General features: G+C 30.1%; 1 protein-coding gene across 1 annotated transcript; it reads right to left on the reverse strand.

The window, feature by feature from the left end:
* Positions 1–3,445: 3,445 nt before the first annotated feature.
* LOC129987593 (intraflagellar transport protein 52 homolog) lies at positions 3,446–4,699 on the reverse strand. The gene has a single exon (XM_056095554.1). The coding sequence runs from the start codon at positions 4,697–4,699 to the stop codon at positions 3,446–3,448; it is 1,254 nt and encodes a 417-aa protein (XP_055951529.1).
* Positions 4,700–19,962: the final 15,263 nt, after the last annotated feature.

A 19,962-nucleotide genomic window follows, 5' to 3' on the forward strand; every position in this document is an offset into this window, starting at 1 on the left:
GGAAAAAAACAAAAGAAAAGAACAGAGATCCTGTCAAGGGGGGGGGGAGTGAAACGCATTGAAATATTTAATTAACTCTATTGATTTCCTTTCCATCATGTGTCTGCAAGAAGAGCTGTTGCCTAATTTAATTGCCGCCCTTGATCAGTTTCACGGAAAATTGCACTTCGACAGAAAATGCTTCAGCTAAAGTGTTCCCAAAACTTATTTTTGCTTTGAATACTTAATTTTTCTAATCGAATTGGAGAATGGAATAGCTATTTGGTCCTTTTTTTCCTTGACATTTTTATTTGGCACCTGATGAACTTCTACTTTTTAGACATAGATCAATAACTAATATTTTGTTATATTATATTACTTAATTCAGTTTTGAAATAATTGCCATGATGCATGGATATTCCATTGCTGTAAAGCACTCCCAAAGTTGTGCAAAAATTATCTTACTGTTTACTTTCATTTTTATATAGATTTCAGCAATGGCATTTCACTTTCTGGTATACGTAGTACAAAACAAGTGTTATAATCTTCGAAAAATTCGAACTCGAGATTTTGACGAATCTCCATGTTTCAGACCTCCCTGAGTTGAAAAATACATTTTTTGGAAAAATTCCGTCTGTCTGTCTGTGACAAAGATAACTCAAAAACGATTTGAGTAAGACGGTTAAAATTTGGTATACGATCTTTACACAAAATTTTCAAATTTATATCATTAATATAAATTTTGTGTAAAATATGTTCAAAGGAAGTCTATCTGTATGGCGATTCGAATATAATTTAATATGATAACTATAAAACGAAAAGAGTTACATGGATAAAATTCGGGACACAAATTTAACATCGTTAGTGTAGACAGCTATCAAAGTTTGAGCCAAATCCAATAATAAGTTGGATCTTTACTTTCAGAAATAAATAAACACAATCATTTTAATGCATCAAACTTGGTTGGCGCAGCATAACCAAACATGGCTCTTGCGGCAGAAAAATCCAACCAACCAGCATCAAATTTGGTATGAGATTTTGTGATTAAAAGCGCAGTTTTGTGTCAAATCTTTGTTTCCATTGGTTGAGAAAAACATGTCTATAGCACAAATTTGATTATCAGATACGGCATACAAGGGATTAATTGCCTAAAAACTCGGGAAGGATTACTCGATATAATCTGCTAAATTTAGCCAAATGTTGATGTTTCGTAGCTATTGTATTCCAATGTCATACAAGATGTTCTCTGCATTCCAAGTTTATTAAAGTGTATGCAAGAAAGTTTTGGTTTTTTGGCATACAGCCGGTGGTTTCAATAAGCAATAAAATGAAGCAGTTTCTTTTTTATATATCATATTATCATTTCTGGAGGTATTTGATTATTCTATTTTGTAGAGATGGATAAAATTGATCAATGAAACAGAGGAGTAATTGAAATGATTTTATGTCACAAAAACAAATTTTCAGTAGTTTGAAATGATCCACAAATAATCTCTCCTATAAACAAGACGCCATTAGTTTGTTAGTTCTACATAAAACCAATTTGCTGATTCTGAAGGAAGATGAGTAAAATTTTATCTCAGTAAAGAATTTGAGTTTCCTAGAATAAATGAAAAAAAAAACCAAAAATTAACTTGTTATATCTTCGGCGTCTCAGATTAATACAGGGCTGAATCTCTTTAATTTAGCGGAAGATTCTACAGCATCGGTAGATACATATGCTAAAAATTAAACCACTGGAGGATTCTAAAGCAGAAAACCAGTGCCAAATAAATAAATTTAAAAAAAACATCAGCCATTAATAGAGGTAATATACTGGTGATATTTTTCTTTAAATCACTAATTCCTTTATTGAAAATTCCACTGATCTCTCTCTTATTTTTCAGCAATCAATAAAGTATCAAAATATTAAGGAATGCGCCAAATCGGGCAAAAAGGAGTGAAAAAGTTACAAGAATTCCAATAAAATTTCGACTTCATATTAAAATGGAGAACTATGAAAGGAAGATAAACAATTTCTAGAATCTGGAGAACAGACGATTTTTATTTTCAAAAAAATCAAAAATTCATTTATTAACAAGCAAAACAGAAAGAAAAAAAATATTTTAGAGATTCATTTAAAAAATCAGCACTAAAATGTTATTATTATTACTCAAAATAATCTTATTTAAAAGAAATTAGATTCATATTTTATTTTAATTTTTAAGTCAATGATCATTCATTTAATTTTCACTTATCTTTATATTGAAAGAATATGTATGCTACTGAAAGATAAAAAGGGGGGGGGAAGTTAGAGTGATCTACCAAAAACTTGCTCGAATTATCTGTAGAAAACTTGTCATTCCAGAGAACACCTGGAACTGGCGTACAACAGTTATGAAATATTAAACTTCGGGGTGAATTTGGCATTTTTATTAATTTTTCATATTATCCTTGGCGAATTTTTAGCGATTATTCAATGGTATGCCGTTAATAGTATTCGAAAATCGAATTTGTGTTTTAGAGACATTTTTCCAACCGATTGAAATAAAGATGTGACTCAAAACTTTAGTTGTAATCCCAAAATTTCATACATTTAAGTCATTGTCTTTTTGAATTATCGCGTTCTCATGTTTCTGAAAGTACACACCGACAGACAGTCAACCCATTGTTGGATTTGGCTCAAAATTTGAGAGGTGTCTATACTATAGATGCTAAATCTTTATACCGAATCTTATCTGTCTAGATCTCTTCGTTTTGTAGTTATAGTGTTAACTTATATTCGAACAACCAGACAGACGATCTTCCTTTGAACAAATTTTACTCAAATTTGATAAAAATATGCGATTTGGTGTAAAAACCGCATACCAAATTTCACCCTTCTTACTCAAAACGTTTTTTAGTTATCTTTGTCAAAGACAGACAGACAGATGGGCAATTTCCAAAAATGTGTTTTTAAACTCAGTCAGTTCTAAAACGTGGAGATTCGATAAAATCTCGAGTTCGAATTTTTCAATGATTACATACTTTCTCTGTAAATACCAGAAAGTGAAAACAGAAGGCGAAGGATTGCTAGCAAAATTATATGTTTCATGTTTGAGTTATCATTATGGCAACAAATTCAAGAAGCACATTAAAATAAATTTCAACCAAGATTCTAGTTTTCCAATAAATATTTTAGTATATTAAATATAAGCAAGACCTCTCAGTAAAAAAATTAACAAAGCTGATTCAGCATGAAAAAATCTTTAATTTATAAATTCTTATAGCAAGAGGGCAAATAAAGAGTAAAGATCATAAAAATCAAAAATCAGAGAGAAACTATCAAATCAAATAACACTTTAATATAGTGTTCATATTAACCAATTTTTCAGCCATCGAACAACTATGCAAAATGAAAGAAAAAAAACTTACTAAGAACTCAGGTTGTAACAGAATACAATATTTATCCATAAATAAAATTAAAGTTTCAACTCTTTTCACTCAATCAGAAACAGTTTCTTTTTAAAGGTACTAGCTGGGAACATACATATTCTAAAATTTGCTTTGCACTATTGTTATTAATATTAGATGGTGCGCGCAGTATATTTCCAAATTCTTTAATATAGAATTCCAAGTCATTGTCATTACATTTGCTACTTAATTCATTCAACTTGGCGGTTGGTGAAACAAAACATTCATCGAGATCCATCAGTTCCAAGTTTGGATTGGGTAAACCTCTGAACCTTGGAGGTACAAGAGCTGGCTTTAGTTCTGGAAGAGGAGCTTCAAATTTGGGCTTGATTATCCGCAGCTTCTCACGAGTCAAATTGAGATCCTTATAAGCTGATAGAATTTTAGAGAAATGCCTATTATCGAACTGGTACAATTTGCTTCTAAAAATAAGCGACATGCTAGTTGGTGTTTCGTCGCTTTCTTGCAAGCAAGTATAAGGAAATTCAGAAAGCTTTCTTATATCAGGTATAGGAACATGATCTACTATATCTGGACATTGAAGATCAGCAATATTCAATTCAACATCATCCTCAACCAGCAGTTTAAAAAGAATCCCAAACAGATTCATATTCTTTTCTTTATTTATGTAGCAATCAGAAAACCCCATAGAAGATCCAAGAGCAATAATTCTACCATTTGAATGTGCGTCTTTATAAAAAGCACATGTAGGTCTATTAAAAGGAAAACAAGCGGATCCAGTGGACAAAAGAACTATAGATTCTTTGTCAGCATTTAAAGTACAGCCATAAGGGTATAAATATCGAAAATTCTTGCAAAATGTTAAGTTTCCACCATGGAAATTTTGTTCCAAGGAATATATGGCATCATTAACAATTCCATCAGTAATGACTGCCTCTTTTGGATAGTGATATCCAGGCAATCTGTGGATTCTAATAACTGAATCCTTTGTGAATTCCAATCCATATTCTTTCAAAAAGCTATTAATACTCAAATTCGTTTTTCCACCAGTTGCTGTCACCAGAATTCTTCCACCATATTTCAAATACTTCTTCAGAGCTTTTCGTTCTTGAGGCTTCAAATTATCATTTGGAGACAGAAGTACAAAAACTTTTGTTTGGGATAACATTTGTGTTGAAATTTCTCCTTTATTAATAGCAACACGATATCCCAAAGATACTAATTTTCTGCTACACATTTTTATGTTTTCCAATATTAGCGACTCACTTTTGGATTCATTGAATGTTACAGTTTTGGGGAAAATCTTGCTTTTGATCGATATAGGCATAGTTCATAAGTCCAAAACTTTACCTACTTAAAAATGCAGAACCAAACTTAATTCATTTAAAATTGAATATTCACTGGAATGCAGTTTTGAATCTAAAACATCGCAGAATGCATAATTAAAGATGTTTTTTTTTAAATAGCAATCCAACTATTCAGACAACAGTCTTAATAAAGTAAAAACTAGTATAAATCGATGCAATGAATTCGCACTTTACGAATCTTTACTTAAAAAAGAAAAACCGGAAATCAGAAACAGTCACAGTTAACAATTTGAAAATAAATTTATAAGTCTAGGCTCGCTTGTAGCCTTAAATCGATTAATCTCCAATATCAAAAACATTTATCTTCACGTGAAATGCTTGAATTAATTAGTGTTGCTTTATATCCAGCTGAATAAAGCCAAATTCTCATTTTTTTCTATTGGTAAAAGTCTAAAATATGTTTCCAAATTTTCCGATCATTCCGGTTCATTCGTTTTTTTTTTAAGTAACATATGAAAGCAAATGCAAAATTTCATCCTATAAACTTAAATTTTAATATAACTGAGTCGTAAAGCTTCAAATTTTAGTCATGTTTCGTAAATACTTATTAGTATTTACAAACAACCAATTAACTGCACCTTGATTTATTTTTCAAATACTTTTTTTTATAAATGTGATTGAAGAAATGCAATAAGTGTTCTTAAGTAAAAAATCAATTTAGAATCATTACTCTATTTTTCTTGTTTTTTTTATTGTAATAAAAAAAATCATCCAAATATTTCTATAAAATAAGGAATTTGGGATCTGTTAAGAATGTTTTTAAAAAAACCCTTCAAATTAGGGAATTTAGTCGAATATCTATTTTAGTGCTCGAATATATTTTAAAGCATGTTCGAGAAACCTGATTAGAACTCCTAATCCATTTTCTTTCACATCATCAATAAATTCAGAAATGTAGATCAAAAGTCTTAAACGGAACCCTAAAGATTTGAGTGGTCATATAAGGAAATTTTTGGAACCAAACTTATAAGAAAACTCGTTGCTACAAGCATGACACCTTACGATATTTCAAGTTGTTTTAAATAAGTTCGGTAAATACTTTTGTGGCTTCTAATTTGGGGTAATTTCTTATTTATTTAAATAATTGAACAAAATTTTCTAGCAACTAATATCCAATAGAATTACTTTCTCGTATATTTTTTGGTATAATTCTACAGCATTGTTCGTTTTGGGTTTAACTTCGTCATATATTGGAGAGAATTGAACATGTATTTTGTGAAAACAATTTCTCCAATAGATGAATTTTACTTAGAATTTAATGCAGGTCTATAATATATCAATAAAAAGTACATATTAATTTTCACTCATCTACCTTTGCCCATATTTTAATTTCAATGCTCCTACACATACGAACAGATGGATAGGCAATACCCGTGTGCAAGGATTTGAGCCAAAATTTCTTATAAATATAAAATTTAAATGACAATCAGCAGAAGTAGCTTCCCGAAAAAATGACTCTTAAACAAATGTATATATGTATTATTAATCGCATGACATTGGCGAACAATAGTTATGAAAGCGCCAAAAGCATGTAATCTCTGTCGAATTATCACTGGGATGCAGCCAACACACATAAAAAAACTAAATGTATGTTTTAAAAACCTTTTTTCTGGTCTATTAAAACCAAAATTTCACAAATTGTAGTAACAAAATTACATATCAAATATTTAAGTCGACTCTTTTTCTGAGTGATCTTGTTTGTATGTTTGTAAAAGTATGGACCGACAGAAGATAAACTGTTCACATTCGACAGGCATCTATATTTTGGATATAAAATTTGTATACCAAACTTTATCTACTCTATTACCTTTACTAATAATAAAAGTGGAAATATGCTTCGCGAAATCATGTTAGTGGAAGTATGTATCTGTATATATCTGCATAAGTGCGTAAGTATATGCGTGTACGTATGTGCAAGTCAGTGCGTTACACTACAGGGGAAATCGCTCACTTTTGTGATATCAAATTTACTTAAGAAGAAAGTATGCATCTCGAAACGATTGCTTGAGATTTAAATTAATGAAAATTAAAGAGTATTTTTTCACCGAAATTAGCCCAAAAAGTTTTTAACACCATATTTAAAACTTACATTTTTCTTTCAATGATATATACTAGTTAAAGTTAAATTGATTTTTTCTCTAATTTAAATAAATTTTACAAAATATTTTTAACTTAAGAGTAAAATACTAAAAGTAACAACACTTTTCGTTGCTGTAATAAAATTCAAACCATACTCATAAATACAAATGCATCAAATATTTCATCTTGTGTGTTTCACCCATGGCTTGAAACTAAGGTATGAAACTTCTGCCTATGTTTTGCATATTGTGAAGGTCTTTATAAAGTATGCTTTTTTACTTTCTTGTGTATAGAGAAAGTATAGCAAATGTTCAAAAAATTCGAAATCGAGATTTTGACGAATCTCCAAGCCCTGAGTTCGAAAAGTTCATTTTTTGGAAAATGTCCGTCTGTCTTCCTTTAACAATTATAATTCAAAAATGTTGAAACTGTAGACAGTTGAAATTTTATATTCGGTCTTTACACCAAATTTGCAGACTTATGTCAAATTTTGATTAAAATCTTTTTAGAGGAAACTCACTTGACCGGTTGTTCCAATGCAATTGAACACGATAACAACAAAACGAAGAAAAACTAGACAGATAAGATTCGGTTCACAGATTTGACTTCTATAGTGTAAACACCTATCAAATTTTAAGGCAAATCCAACAACGGACTGATTATCTATAGCTCTGTACTTTCAGAAACATGTAAACAAGATCGAATTTTGTATGGGATTTTATGACTCCACTGTAGTTCTGTGACGAATTTTTTATTCAATCGCTTGGGTAAAACGTGTCTAAAACACAAATTTGATTCTCGGAAACTATTAAATGCGTGGGAGGGATTAATTATCAAATAACTCTCTAATCATGACACAATATATTCAGAAAAATTGCTAAATTCATGCCAAAAGTTATGTATTGTATGCTAATGCAATGCAAGGTGTTCTGTGGCATGATAAGTTTATTAGAAAGTATGCGAGAAAGTTTTAGGGAAACCACAACTGCAGGCTATATATATATAGCAAGCAGTTGTATGTATATATATATATATATATATATATATATATATATATATATATATATATATATATATATATATATATATATATATATACTGCCAGCATATATATATTATTTGATAAAATTCGAGTAGAGGAAACTTCAGAAGTCAGCAAAGTCGAAATGTTTTTGAATGTTCGGTGATATGATAAACGTTTTTAACTCTTTCACTACCAAATCCGCTGAACTGGCCGTCCGAATTTTATCCTGGAGGACCGGTTTCTGTTACAAACGAAGAGTGCAGGATGTAAAGCAAAAACTTCTTTGATAATAACTCAATTTACAAACAGCACCCCTGTTTTGAAATAGAAGCCGGTCCTGCAGGATAAAATTTGCACGGCCGGTTGGGCCGGTATGGTAGTCAAAGAGTTAAAGATTGGCATAATATCAGACGAGTCTATTTTGATAGATCATGAGACAGACGTGAAACAAAGGTTGAAAGATATGACTGCGTTTCATTCCTGCATAACATGACATTGACGAAATATCAATCAAAAGAATTAAAAAGAAAATTTGCGAATTTCGGCATAGTATCATTCATTATTATTGTATTTCTCCTCCATTTGCTCTCTGTTTCGTATTTTATTCCCTCGCAGCAAATGCACTCGTATATCTCAAGTTGAAGGTCAATCTACAGCTCATCAGAGTCACATTATACAGGTCATAGGTCGAAAATGACTAAAACATAACTAAACTTCTCAACATAACTAAAATGACCAGTTTTTCTTTTTAGAGAGATCCTGCAATACCAACATTTTAATTTCTGGTTTTATTTCAAAAAGTACAGCCAAAACCACTGAAGGAAGTGATAAGAGTGGTCAGACTATAAATCCTTGCCTTACAACGAAAGCTTCTTGCTATCCAAAATTAATTCCAACGGCATTCTTTATCAGACAGGCAGAAAAGTCTTTAATTCCCTCTTACAAGATTTCTTCTGGTAAAGAAAGGGAAGGAAAACAGGACAAAAAAATAGGGATGGGAGTTGCCATGACAGCGCCTCGAGATTATCTGTTGTGTTGGGTCACGTGAGAGGCGGCATCTATCTCTGTCAGACGGTCAATTGAGTCCCGGATGACAGAGATGACCGCAATCGGGTTCTGAGATCGCCGCCTGGACATTTTTCCTGATTTTTCCCCTTTTTTTTCTATTCCATTATCAGTATGATTGCTCTTCGCTGTCTTGGTGGTCCTAAGAGCAAGATTTATTTTGCAAGATTTACGACGCGGCAATCAAGAATCTTAAGATTCGCGGATCTGATTACAGAAGATTCTAATATTTGTTGTTTATGAGAGTGTTTCTGAACTTCAATTTTGTGGTATCCATGTGTACATAATTATTTTTAATATCAACCATATTAATATATATTTTTGGCTAATGCATTAATATTACATTAAAAATACAGATAAAAATAATATATTTCCTTAATATGTATTTTAAGGTAACTTTAATTACCTTAAACAAGTAAGACCCTTTAGTAACAAGTAATTACTTAATTTTTAAAAAAATTCATAATACAATAACAATTAAATATGGATTCTTTTCTAAAAATTTAAGGAATATTCAAAACTGTCGTCCGATATATCGTAGCATATTAATATTTTAGGATTTATTCTCAAATCCTCATTTGATTTTTATCAATTTGCTCTAAATTTTATAGCAACTATAAGTGAAGATGCACAAAAATGTTTTTAATATCATCTCTACCTAAAAGAGTTAAAAATCCAGTAACTACAACAATAAAAAGTAATTATAAAATATATTTAAAATTCAGACTCTGTTTTTTTAAATAAAAATAGCCAATTACTTGTTTTTTAAAAATTCATAATAAGATAATAATTAATCGTGGGTTCTTTTGTAAAAATTTAAGGAATATTCAAATCTGTAATCCCAAATATTATAGCATATTAATATTTTAGGATTGATTCTCCCATCATTATTTGAGTTTTACCAATTTGTCTTAAATTTTACAGCAACCATAAAAAACATACAAGAAAGTGTGTTTAATATTATCTCTACACAAAAGAATAAAAAATTCAGCAACTACAGCAATGTAAAGTATCTATAAAATATTTTTAAAATTCATTAAAATTAAAGAAAAAAGTCTACAGATATAAAAAAATAATATAATTGAAAAGCTTATAATCATTTTAATTTTTAAGTGATACAAAAATGACTCTTGTGCAGTTATGTGTTTCGAACTTATTAAAAAAAAATTTAATTAACTTTTAAATAGGAATCTAATTTAATTTTTGTAACGATTTCACTAATTAATAATTAATACCTACTATACAATTTACAAATAATATATAATTTGTTATATAATTACATTAAGTTATATAGTAAATTAATATATATATATATATATATATATATATATATATATATATATATATATATATATATATATATAATAGTAAATTATATATTATTATTATATAATTTACAAATAATATATAATTATATATATTATTATTACATAATTTACTAATTAATATTTTTAAAACAATTTAATAAGTTAATTTGGAATCTAACTTAAAATTTAAAACCCCTTTCTTGACAAGAACTTAATGACCAAAAAATAACCATCTACTCAATGTAGTAGTTCTAGGTCCGACTGTCTTCCCTGTAACCCCTTTTAAATAACTGGTTCATCACGCTTGGGAAAACATGCTTATCACAATTTGCATATAGTATACTAGCATATAAACTCTACCACGTTAAAAACTAAATCCATTTGAAATTATTTTATACCTTACGTATTATTATTATACTTAAAATAATAATAATAATATATTATAATGCCTACTATTTATGCCTAAAATAACTGACTTCAATCATATAGAATACCGATTATTTTGCTAGAAATTAACTCTTACTTGAATACATCATTTACTTTAAATTAAAATCATATTCAGAACTACTTAATTAGACATAATGATGCATTTTGTAACTTTCTTCGGTACTTGTTTATTTTTACGACCCGCACTAAAACAGCAGAATATGAAAACTGCCGCGAACCATATAGGTGAAATATTAGCATCTTATACATACTGGAGTTTGACGAACTTAGCCTAATCTCAATATCGCCAAATAAATCTGGGAATGCTACCATCTTGGCAAAAGTTTGGCACCTTATGCATAATGAAGCTTGGCGATTTTAATTTAACCTGAAAACCGCCAAATAAATCCGGGAAAGCAATCATCTTGGTGACATCTTATGTATAATGGTGCTTGGAGAAATCTTGATATCTTATGTGTAATGAAGCTTGGCGACATTTCGATATCTTATGTGTAATGAAATTTATCCATATTTTGATATTTTATGTGTAATGAAACTTGGCAATCTTGGCATAATCTGAAAGTCACCAAATAAACCAAAGGGTCATAAAAAACTAACACCTTTTTTTTCGGTATTTTGACTTTTATAACCAAGATAATATGCACTAAACTTATAGCTCTCAATAACGCGAGCAAAAATAACAAATGAATCATTCTAAGCATTCAAAATTAAAATGTATGTCAAATTCCCCTGAAATGATTATGCTCTCTACCATGCAGAATGGGACAAAATTACTTACATAGCTTTTAAGGTCAGAAGGAGGGAAACTGTTATTCTTTTCTTTATATTTAATACAAATGGTCTACCAATTAAGTTTTCCCCCCTCAGTTTTTCAGTTGCTTCAGCGATCGTATCATTAGGTTTTAATATTCTTGAGCTTTCCACGTATCCATTAATCTGTAGAGTTTTTAATCATTCTGTAAATGATTTTGCCCCCTTAAACAAAAGTAGAATTAAATAATCAACGAGCTGAAGTAATTGTTTATGAGATTAGACAAGAAAAGTCGATATCACTGGAAAATAAGAAAAAAAAAGCCTCATATTTTATCATCGATTAATTTTGAAGGAAATATTGCACTTTCCAATTTCGGTACAGTTCGGTTTTAACTTCGACCAATTCTATAATTTCGCCAAATTATAAAAATATACTCAAGTGCATTGTTATTTATTACGAAAAATTTTTAATGTGCGAATCACTTGCTATATAGTTTGACAATGGAAATCGCCAAATTGGTAAAAAATTTTCTTGGCGCTTTTTGGTCGTCGTTACAACTGACAAGTATCCCAATTTCTTCGCCAAAATCCTCATACATGGAAAAATTAAAGACATCATTCAGCTCTATAGGTTGTTTACAATGTAGTTTGTATCATCTAAGTTATGCTGATGAAGGATATCTAAAAAATAGAGAAATTTGACGAAATGACACTCGCAAATGGAAAATGTATCGAGAGCATAAAGAATGATAATTAAGTGCAATACATTCATGTTAATCCTCTTTTTTTTATTGAAAAAAGTTTAAAATGTTAATAGCATGAAGTTACTAATATTCCAATCTATCATTTAGTTGATAATCTAGACAAAACGATCAAACTGTGTATTCGGATCTCATAGCCAATTCCTCCGATAATTGATGGTTAACATTAATTAGATCAGATAATTGACTTCCTCATCAAATAAAGCCTAATTCTAATTAATCTGCATAATTGACACTTTGTCTTCCAAATCCTATTAAACCCTTGTAGATTAAGTTTGAAAAGCCTAATGGGTGAACGAGTGAGGTAATCTAAAATGTGTCTGAAGGTCTATATTGTAAAATTTCCATTATAAAACGTTTTGCCTAATATGTAGCACATTTTCAATTAACTGTTTATACAATTTGATTGAAAATTATGCGTGCAAACTATAAGGAATGGCAAAAAGCTTGAAAACAGATGAGAATCATACAGCAATGTATGACCGGAGGCGCCAACGAAATGAACTAGAGCATAAACCAAAATACAGACATGACAACTTTAAAACAGTCATAAGTGGTTAAAATAACTCTTTATTTAGTTATATAGTCAAACCCTGCTTAGCTAGCACCTTTCATAATGACTGATTCGTATAGTGAGCAAAACAAAATGTTAAAAAATGATTCGCTTAAGGAGCGATGTTTCGTGGAAAGAGTAACAAGAAGACATCGTAACGTCATAAGCTGGATTGGCTTGGATCGGTCAATGTTGAGAATTTATTTGAATTGAGATATTGTATCTACATGGAAGAAGTTTTATGTGGATAGCGTTGTCGTACTAGAATCCAAGCAAATACCTGCCTAGCCTTAATTAATGAGATTTCATCGCTGGTGGCAAAGATTATAGGGCTAGAGGGGAATAGGAAGCAACAACATAGATAAATTGAGAGAAGAACGTAGGTAAAATTTCTAAAGAGCTTTCCAGGGCCGCGATAGCCTGATGGTATTTCTCGGTTTTGGAACCGGAGAGTTCCAGGTTCGAGATCTAATTCCGCATAAGAACCGTCGTGTAAGCTGGTCTGGTGCACTTAAATCCGTCGGAGCCAAACGTCCTGCCGCTTGTGTGTTGCGGATGTTGCGAGAGGGGGGTGCCAGCTCAGGTGCCGTCCTCGTCATCTGACCGCGGTTCAAAATGACGACGTGCGCTCTAAAATAGCCCTAGTGTTGCTTTAAAAGGGGAAGTTAATATAACTAAATCTAAAACCGATGAGCTTTCCTTACACCCGTGTGTTGAGCCATGTAAAAAAGAAGACATTTTCTCCACAATGGTGTGATTTGAGTAATCATAAAATTCAATACAATATTAATAATTACTGCCACTGCTTTGGCAATGCATATAACTTTTTATTTAAAATTGAATAAACCCACAACGGAGGAGTAACTTCTGGCCTTGTATGATCCTGGGATCCTTGTATGATCTGACCTCGCTTCATTAGGGAGATCCTTTTGATTTGGGGAAAGTTTAAGGGAATCGGGAGATCCTTATGGGAGGGGGGGGGGTCACTCCCTCTGCCAATGCGTCTCCTGTGTGCAGATTGGTTATTGATTTTTCAGCTGACTCTTCCTCGACTAATCTGACTCTGGGTGGGTGGAGTCGGTATGGGTATCCATTTTCCACTTTCTCTTATATCACGTATGCAACATGAAAATAATATTTTTAAAAAAATGACCTCGAGACTTTACTGAATCTTGAGAAAGAGCAAGGATATTTCTTAATGTGGTCATTACGGAGATTTCTATCAAATTTCGAACGAAAGCCATTCATAAGCAGATGATCTATTTATCTGCTAGACTCTATGACAACTGTAAAACTTGAAGAATAGGTCATTAAAATTTGGCCCTCAATTTTGGCATCTAAAATGTAGATATTATAAAATTTTCAACCAATGAAAGAATTCCCCGTCTGTCTATCTGCACCTACACATGTGTATAAATGTGATAATTCTAAAGCGTAATGTCATAGATAAATAAAATTTGGTATGAGATCTTGATACTAAAATTGCATCTCTTTGTTACATTTTGATTTCAATTGCTCGAAAAAAGAAATATATCTAAAATACATAATTTGTTTTCTTCGTATATACCGACGCGGAAAAAAAATGATGTATAAGGCTCTGAAAATAAAAATCTGAGCACTCATGACGGTCATGGTCTGCAATTTTTATACGATAGGAAAGGGATTGAAAACTTTATTATGAATATAACAGACGGTCACTAGAAGGCCTCTGCGCTCATATTTTTGTAGTTCTAACTACCTAACAACTTGCGCATTGAATTTTAACTCCGCCTGTATATATATGATAAATTTAATATGTCAGTAAATTTCTATGAAATCTTCAAACTTTATTCAGTTAATATAATCAGCACATTCATCAAAAAAAGCAGATTATTCAAAGAATCATGGCAATTATTAATCAGTGAAATACTAATGAATGAATGAATAGAATATACTAATGAATGAATCGAAATGTGTAGTTTTATAATTATACATTTATATAGATAACAGTTTTATTTTGCATAAATAAATATATGGAATTGATGTTTTCTTTACATAGACAGAGGAAAGCTATTTACAAAATAGGCCCGGATGGTCTCCTCAGAACTCTCCCGCACACTGTTTAACAAAAGTGTTGTCTTTCCTTTTCCAAAAATGTTAGTTCCTTGGCAAAACTGTGAACGACAGGAGTGCTCATATTTTTATTTTCAGAGTCAAGCATATTAACGTTTAGTGCTTTGTGCTACAGTGAAGAAAATTCAAGTCTACATTTTGAATGGTTTTTTTTCCTACTGATCGAAAGCAAAATTTGATACAGAATTACAATTTTAATATCAAGATCACACATCAAATTTCTTTTGTCCAAGCCGAGGAATTTTTGAATATTCAGCCTTTATGCGAATGTGCAGACCAGCAAAAAGATCAATCCGTTTGCATCCGTTGATCAATCAAACGATTTGGTTCCAAATTTAATACGAATTCACACTCTATATGTTAAAAATGTGGGAAAAATTTTATTTTCCTAACTCTTTACGCTTTGTATTTATCTTGTTCACTTGTATTTAAACAGATAGAAGAACTTATTACAGGTGAATATATTTTATTTAGATATTCACCCACAGGAAAAAATCAGAACAACAGATAAGCATCAAATTTCATCTGCCCGTTCAATGTTTTTGATTCACATGCATAATTTCAGAAATGCATTTTTCCTTCTCAGGGAGGGGGGCTGTAACGTGAAAATTTTTCAAAACCTCAAGGTTGAATTTTATCATATGCACAAAACTTTCTCTTTGTATGTTTCATATTAGAGAATCTAACGAAACCAGGGGGAGTGGTTTTCACAAAACTTTGTCGCATGCTCTCTAATAAAGATATTATTCCAGTGAACACTTTGCACGGCATTGGTGGACAATAGTTACGAAATATTAACTTCTGGCGTGAATTTAGCATTTTTACTGAATCTGTCGTGTGATCATTGGCGAGATTTTTGGCGATTAATCCCTGGCATGTGGTCAAAAGCATCCAACAATTAAATCAGAGTTTCCAACACGTTCTTTCTGACCTATTGAAACATAAATTTGATATAAAACTTCTCTTGCAGTAGTAAAATACCATATCGGATTCGATATAATTAAGTCATTGCGTTTTTGAATTATCGCGTTTATATGTTTATGAAAGTACAGACCGACGGACAGTCGACCTTTTATTGGATTTCGATCAAAATTTGACAGGTATCCACAATATAGATGCAAAATTTATATAACTGATTTAATCCATCTAGCTCTCCTCGTTTTGTACTTATCGTGTTTACTTATATTCGAACAACCGGACAGACAGATTTTCTCTGAACGGAGTTTACTCAAAATTTGACAGAAAGCTGCAAATTTGGTTTTAAGCCAGATTACCAAATTTCATCCGTCTAGACCAAAGCGTTTTTGAGTTATTTTTGTCACAGTCAGACAGACTGACATTTTCCGAAAATGTGTTTTTCGAATTCGAGATTCGTCAAAATCTCGAGTTTGAATTCTTTGACGATTACTGTACTTTGTATACGAGAAAATGAAACCTCTTTCCAAGAAAAGTAAATGCTATATTTAGGTATGGAAGAGAATATTAGCCTTATTAATCACTAATTTCAATAGCACGATTTGGATTAGAGCGATTGGCCAAAGGGACTGTCACGACCACCTGTTGAGAAATGGAGGGAGAAATATATTAAGAGGAAAAAGTCAGCATACTCCATTATTCACATTCTGAAGCAATTACGATACGGAAACATAACTCATTTCAACAGAAGCAAAAGATTGTGAATGTTAACGTTTCTTTAAATGTTGAAAGAATGTCCAGTCTCACGTTTTAATTCCTTTTTCATACAATATGAATAAACCAACATTGACATGATAGTTCGAGAATTCAAATAAATACATCAATAGAGTCTATTCTTTTAATATAATATAAAAATTGAAGGCTTATACCTATATTTTCAGACCAAAATCATTTCTCATTTTCAATAGGTACTTTTCTTAGACACAAAAATAATTATCCTTTTATAACGAAAGCACATAAAAGCCTGCATACTTAAAAATATTTTTACATGCGAATTGCCATTCCTGTTAATTAAAAAATAATTATTAACTATTAAATATATTTATCTACGCTCCATCCAGTAAAAATCTATATGTTTAAAGTTGAATGTCCGTTCGTGTGAACCTTATGCAATTCTACACCCCCTCCACGGATTCAAACGAAATTTGAGGCACACGAGGATAACGAAAATTTTCGACGTCACTTAAAAAGAATGAAATGGGAATATAATTTTTTTTTTCGTTTATTCACCTTAACATATCATTGCAAAAAAAATTATTTTTGTACCTTCTCAAAATTAAAAGAAAAAAAATTTTAGTTACTTAAAATGTATTTTTGTAGACTATTTCTTTATTTTTAATGAATTTTTGAATTTAATTTAAACATAATTGATAACAATTACTTTATTATTGTTTAATTAACGTTTATTACTAATTACTAAGCCTATTTTACTGCTTACTTACATCTATCAGTCGCGCGCTTTTTTCAATGTTTTTCTTCGGGCAATTTCCTTTTTCCTTTTATTTTAAATACTTCCTACTATACAAACTCGGTAATTGACTTTTGATTGACGATGAATAGTATAATTTCAAATTAATACAATTTCTTTTACTGTTTGCTTTAATTTTGTCACATATATTAGCATTTTTAAAGTTTTTAGTTCCTGTTTGGCATATCATATGTTTTTTTCGTGGCTGTTTTAGGGATTCAATGAAAAAGAATATATTTTCTTGCTTATATTTAGAACAAATAAACACAAGTGGAGCGCCGAATGTAGCGACTGTTAAATATAATTATCCGTATAAAGATGAATACATAATATTCAAAAAGAAGATATAATATATAAAAATATATAATATTTTGATGATATTTTAATTTATAATATCTTTTTATATATATAATACAATTATAATATTAATTAATTTGCCTTATTTTTTAAATTTATGTAGCATTAAATATAATTAGCTACAATTACCTGTAGTCGGTCGTAAAGCCCAGATTATCAGCTTGCTATTACAGCCCTTCTTCCTTGATACTGTTCTGAAACGGTGACATGAGGAGGGGTAATTATTTCTAATCTTATTCTATTATCTAAACAAATAATTACCGAACTCGGAGATTTAATAAATTCTTTGTTGTCTTTGCTGAAATTTCAATTTCTAAAATTCTAAGACTTTAAAATCTTGATTCCAATCAATATTTTTTTTTCTTTGAGGGATACTTGAGGGCAAACTTTTCTTCCTGACTATTGCTTGGTATATTGCATGTATATGTTCCATTTTATTATATTATTTTGTATATCATATACAAGTTGCCTTTAGCTACCAGCTAGATACCCAGGTAATTGGTTGGTTTAATTTTAATTATATCTCATATAAATAACTTGATATTTATGAATGTCTCAACAAGCTTTTTTAACCACCAGAATTGTAACAGACATTAAACCATGTTATTTCATTAATCTTACACCTGTTCTATTCATTCGGTGTATGGACTTGCCTAACGGAATAGCGCCCCATTAAAAATTATAGAGTTTCGATTAGCTACTCCAAATTACTCATTCATTCTTATGTAAAGTGCACGAAAAAATTAGAAGAATTTTTCTTTCTTGACTCTCAACAATGAAGGAAAATAGCACGATTAAATGGATGGTGAAACAATGAAAACGGTATGAAATTCTTTAATAAGCAATTTATTACTAAAAATCAGGCCAAAAAAATTTTTTTTCAAAAAAAATTGCTAAAATCTAGGAAAATTTTGCACGACAAATAAATTGGTATAAGAAAAAAAATATTTTAGAAGTCTGTGTGTGCAATATTATATTTGGAAGTTATTACGGATAAACATATAAGTTCGATTAATTTTAATTAATTAAAATTTCACAAAATCTCTTGATATGCGCATTTCTAGTCTCTAAAATATATTCAAGCCAAATTTAGTTGCTCTAGATCAGATAGTTGCCCTGTAGAGCGCCAATACATATACCTATACACATAATTTCATGTATTAAAGGTAGAGAGAAATTACATTATATTTATTTTTAATCTAAGTTGAATGCAAAATATTATTTTGAGATTTTTTTGTGCACATTTTGTTCTCCATCTCTGATTAGTAGATATTTATGCACAATATTTATGATTATTTTCTAGTCAAGATGGTTGTATTAAATTATTTTTAAATTTGTATCAAGCTTTTACACTCTTAAAGTTAATTAGGTGCGGTAAATAAAAAGAATTAATAATTAAATTTTAATCATAATACTTTTATTAAAGAATATTCTTTTATTAGAATTTAGAATTTATTTTTATTAGAATTTAATTTATTAATTTTTATAGTTAATGAAATTAATAATTTTATTTAATTAGTATTTATGTTATTAATATTTTATTCATTTGTATTAATTTTTATTATAATTTATTCTCTTGTTCTTTTATTAAAGAAATAATCATAATTCTCATATTAAATTAGCACTAGTGAATGATGCGAAACTATAAAAAAAAAAAAATCGTATCTCTTGGCTAAAACATAGAGATATTTTTAAGCTTAATTCTTCTATCAATTCTTATTATCATATGAGAAGATGATATTATTTTGGTTAGGGGGTTTTGAAGCTCGAAATCGAGTAGGCAATGAATAATGAAGCTAGAAATCGAGTAGGCAATAAATAAATGGCAATTTTCCTCATCATCTTTTAATCGCATATATTTCATTACCTGCTTTTACCAGTATTGCATAATTATTATGTATGCTTCTTTGAAAGCAGATGCGTTTTTAAAAGAATGACTTGCTTTTACCAGTATTGCTTTATGATTACGTATGCTTCTTTGACAGCAGATGAGATTTTAAAAGGTTGACGTAGAACTATGACATCATAGCTGTTATTTTATCTCAAAATCGGTCCAGCTAGAAAAATTGGAAATGAAAGTTTAAAAAAATTATCAGTATATATACAATTATCAGTTTGTATCTATCTATCTATCTATATATATATATATATATATATATATATATATATATATATATATATATATATATATATATATATATATATATATATATATATATATATAGAAAGAGAGAGAGAGAGAGTGAGAGAGATTTTAAAAGGTTGACGTAGAACTATGACATCATAGCTGTTATTTTATCTCAAAATCGGTCCAGCTAGAAA

The sequence above is a fragment of the Argiope bruennichi genome, chromosome 10 (assembly GCF_947563725.1).
Source record: "Argiope bruennichi chromosome 10, qqArgBrue1.1, whole genome shotgun sequence".
NCBI classification, from domain to species: Eukaryota; Metazoa; Arthropoda; class Arachnida; order Araneae; family Araneidae; genus Argiope; species Argiope bruennichi.

Excerpts from the sequence above, each read along its gene's own strand:
- LOC129987593 (XM_056095554.1), bottom strand. The coding sequence starts at position 4,699 with ATGCCTATATCGATCAAAAGCAAGATTTTCCCCAAAACTGTAACATTC.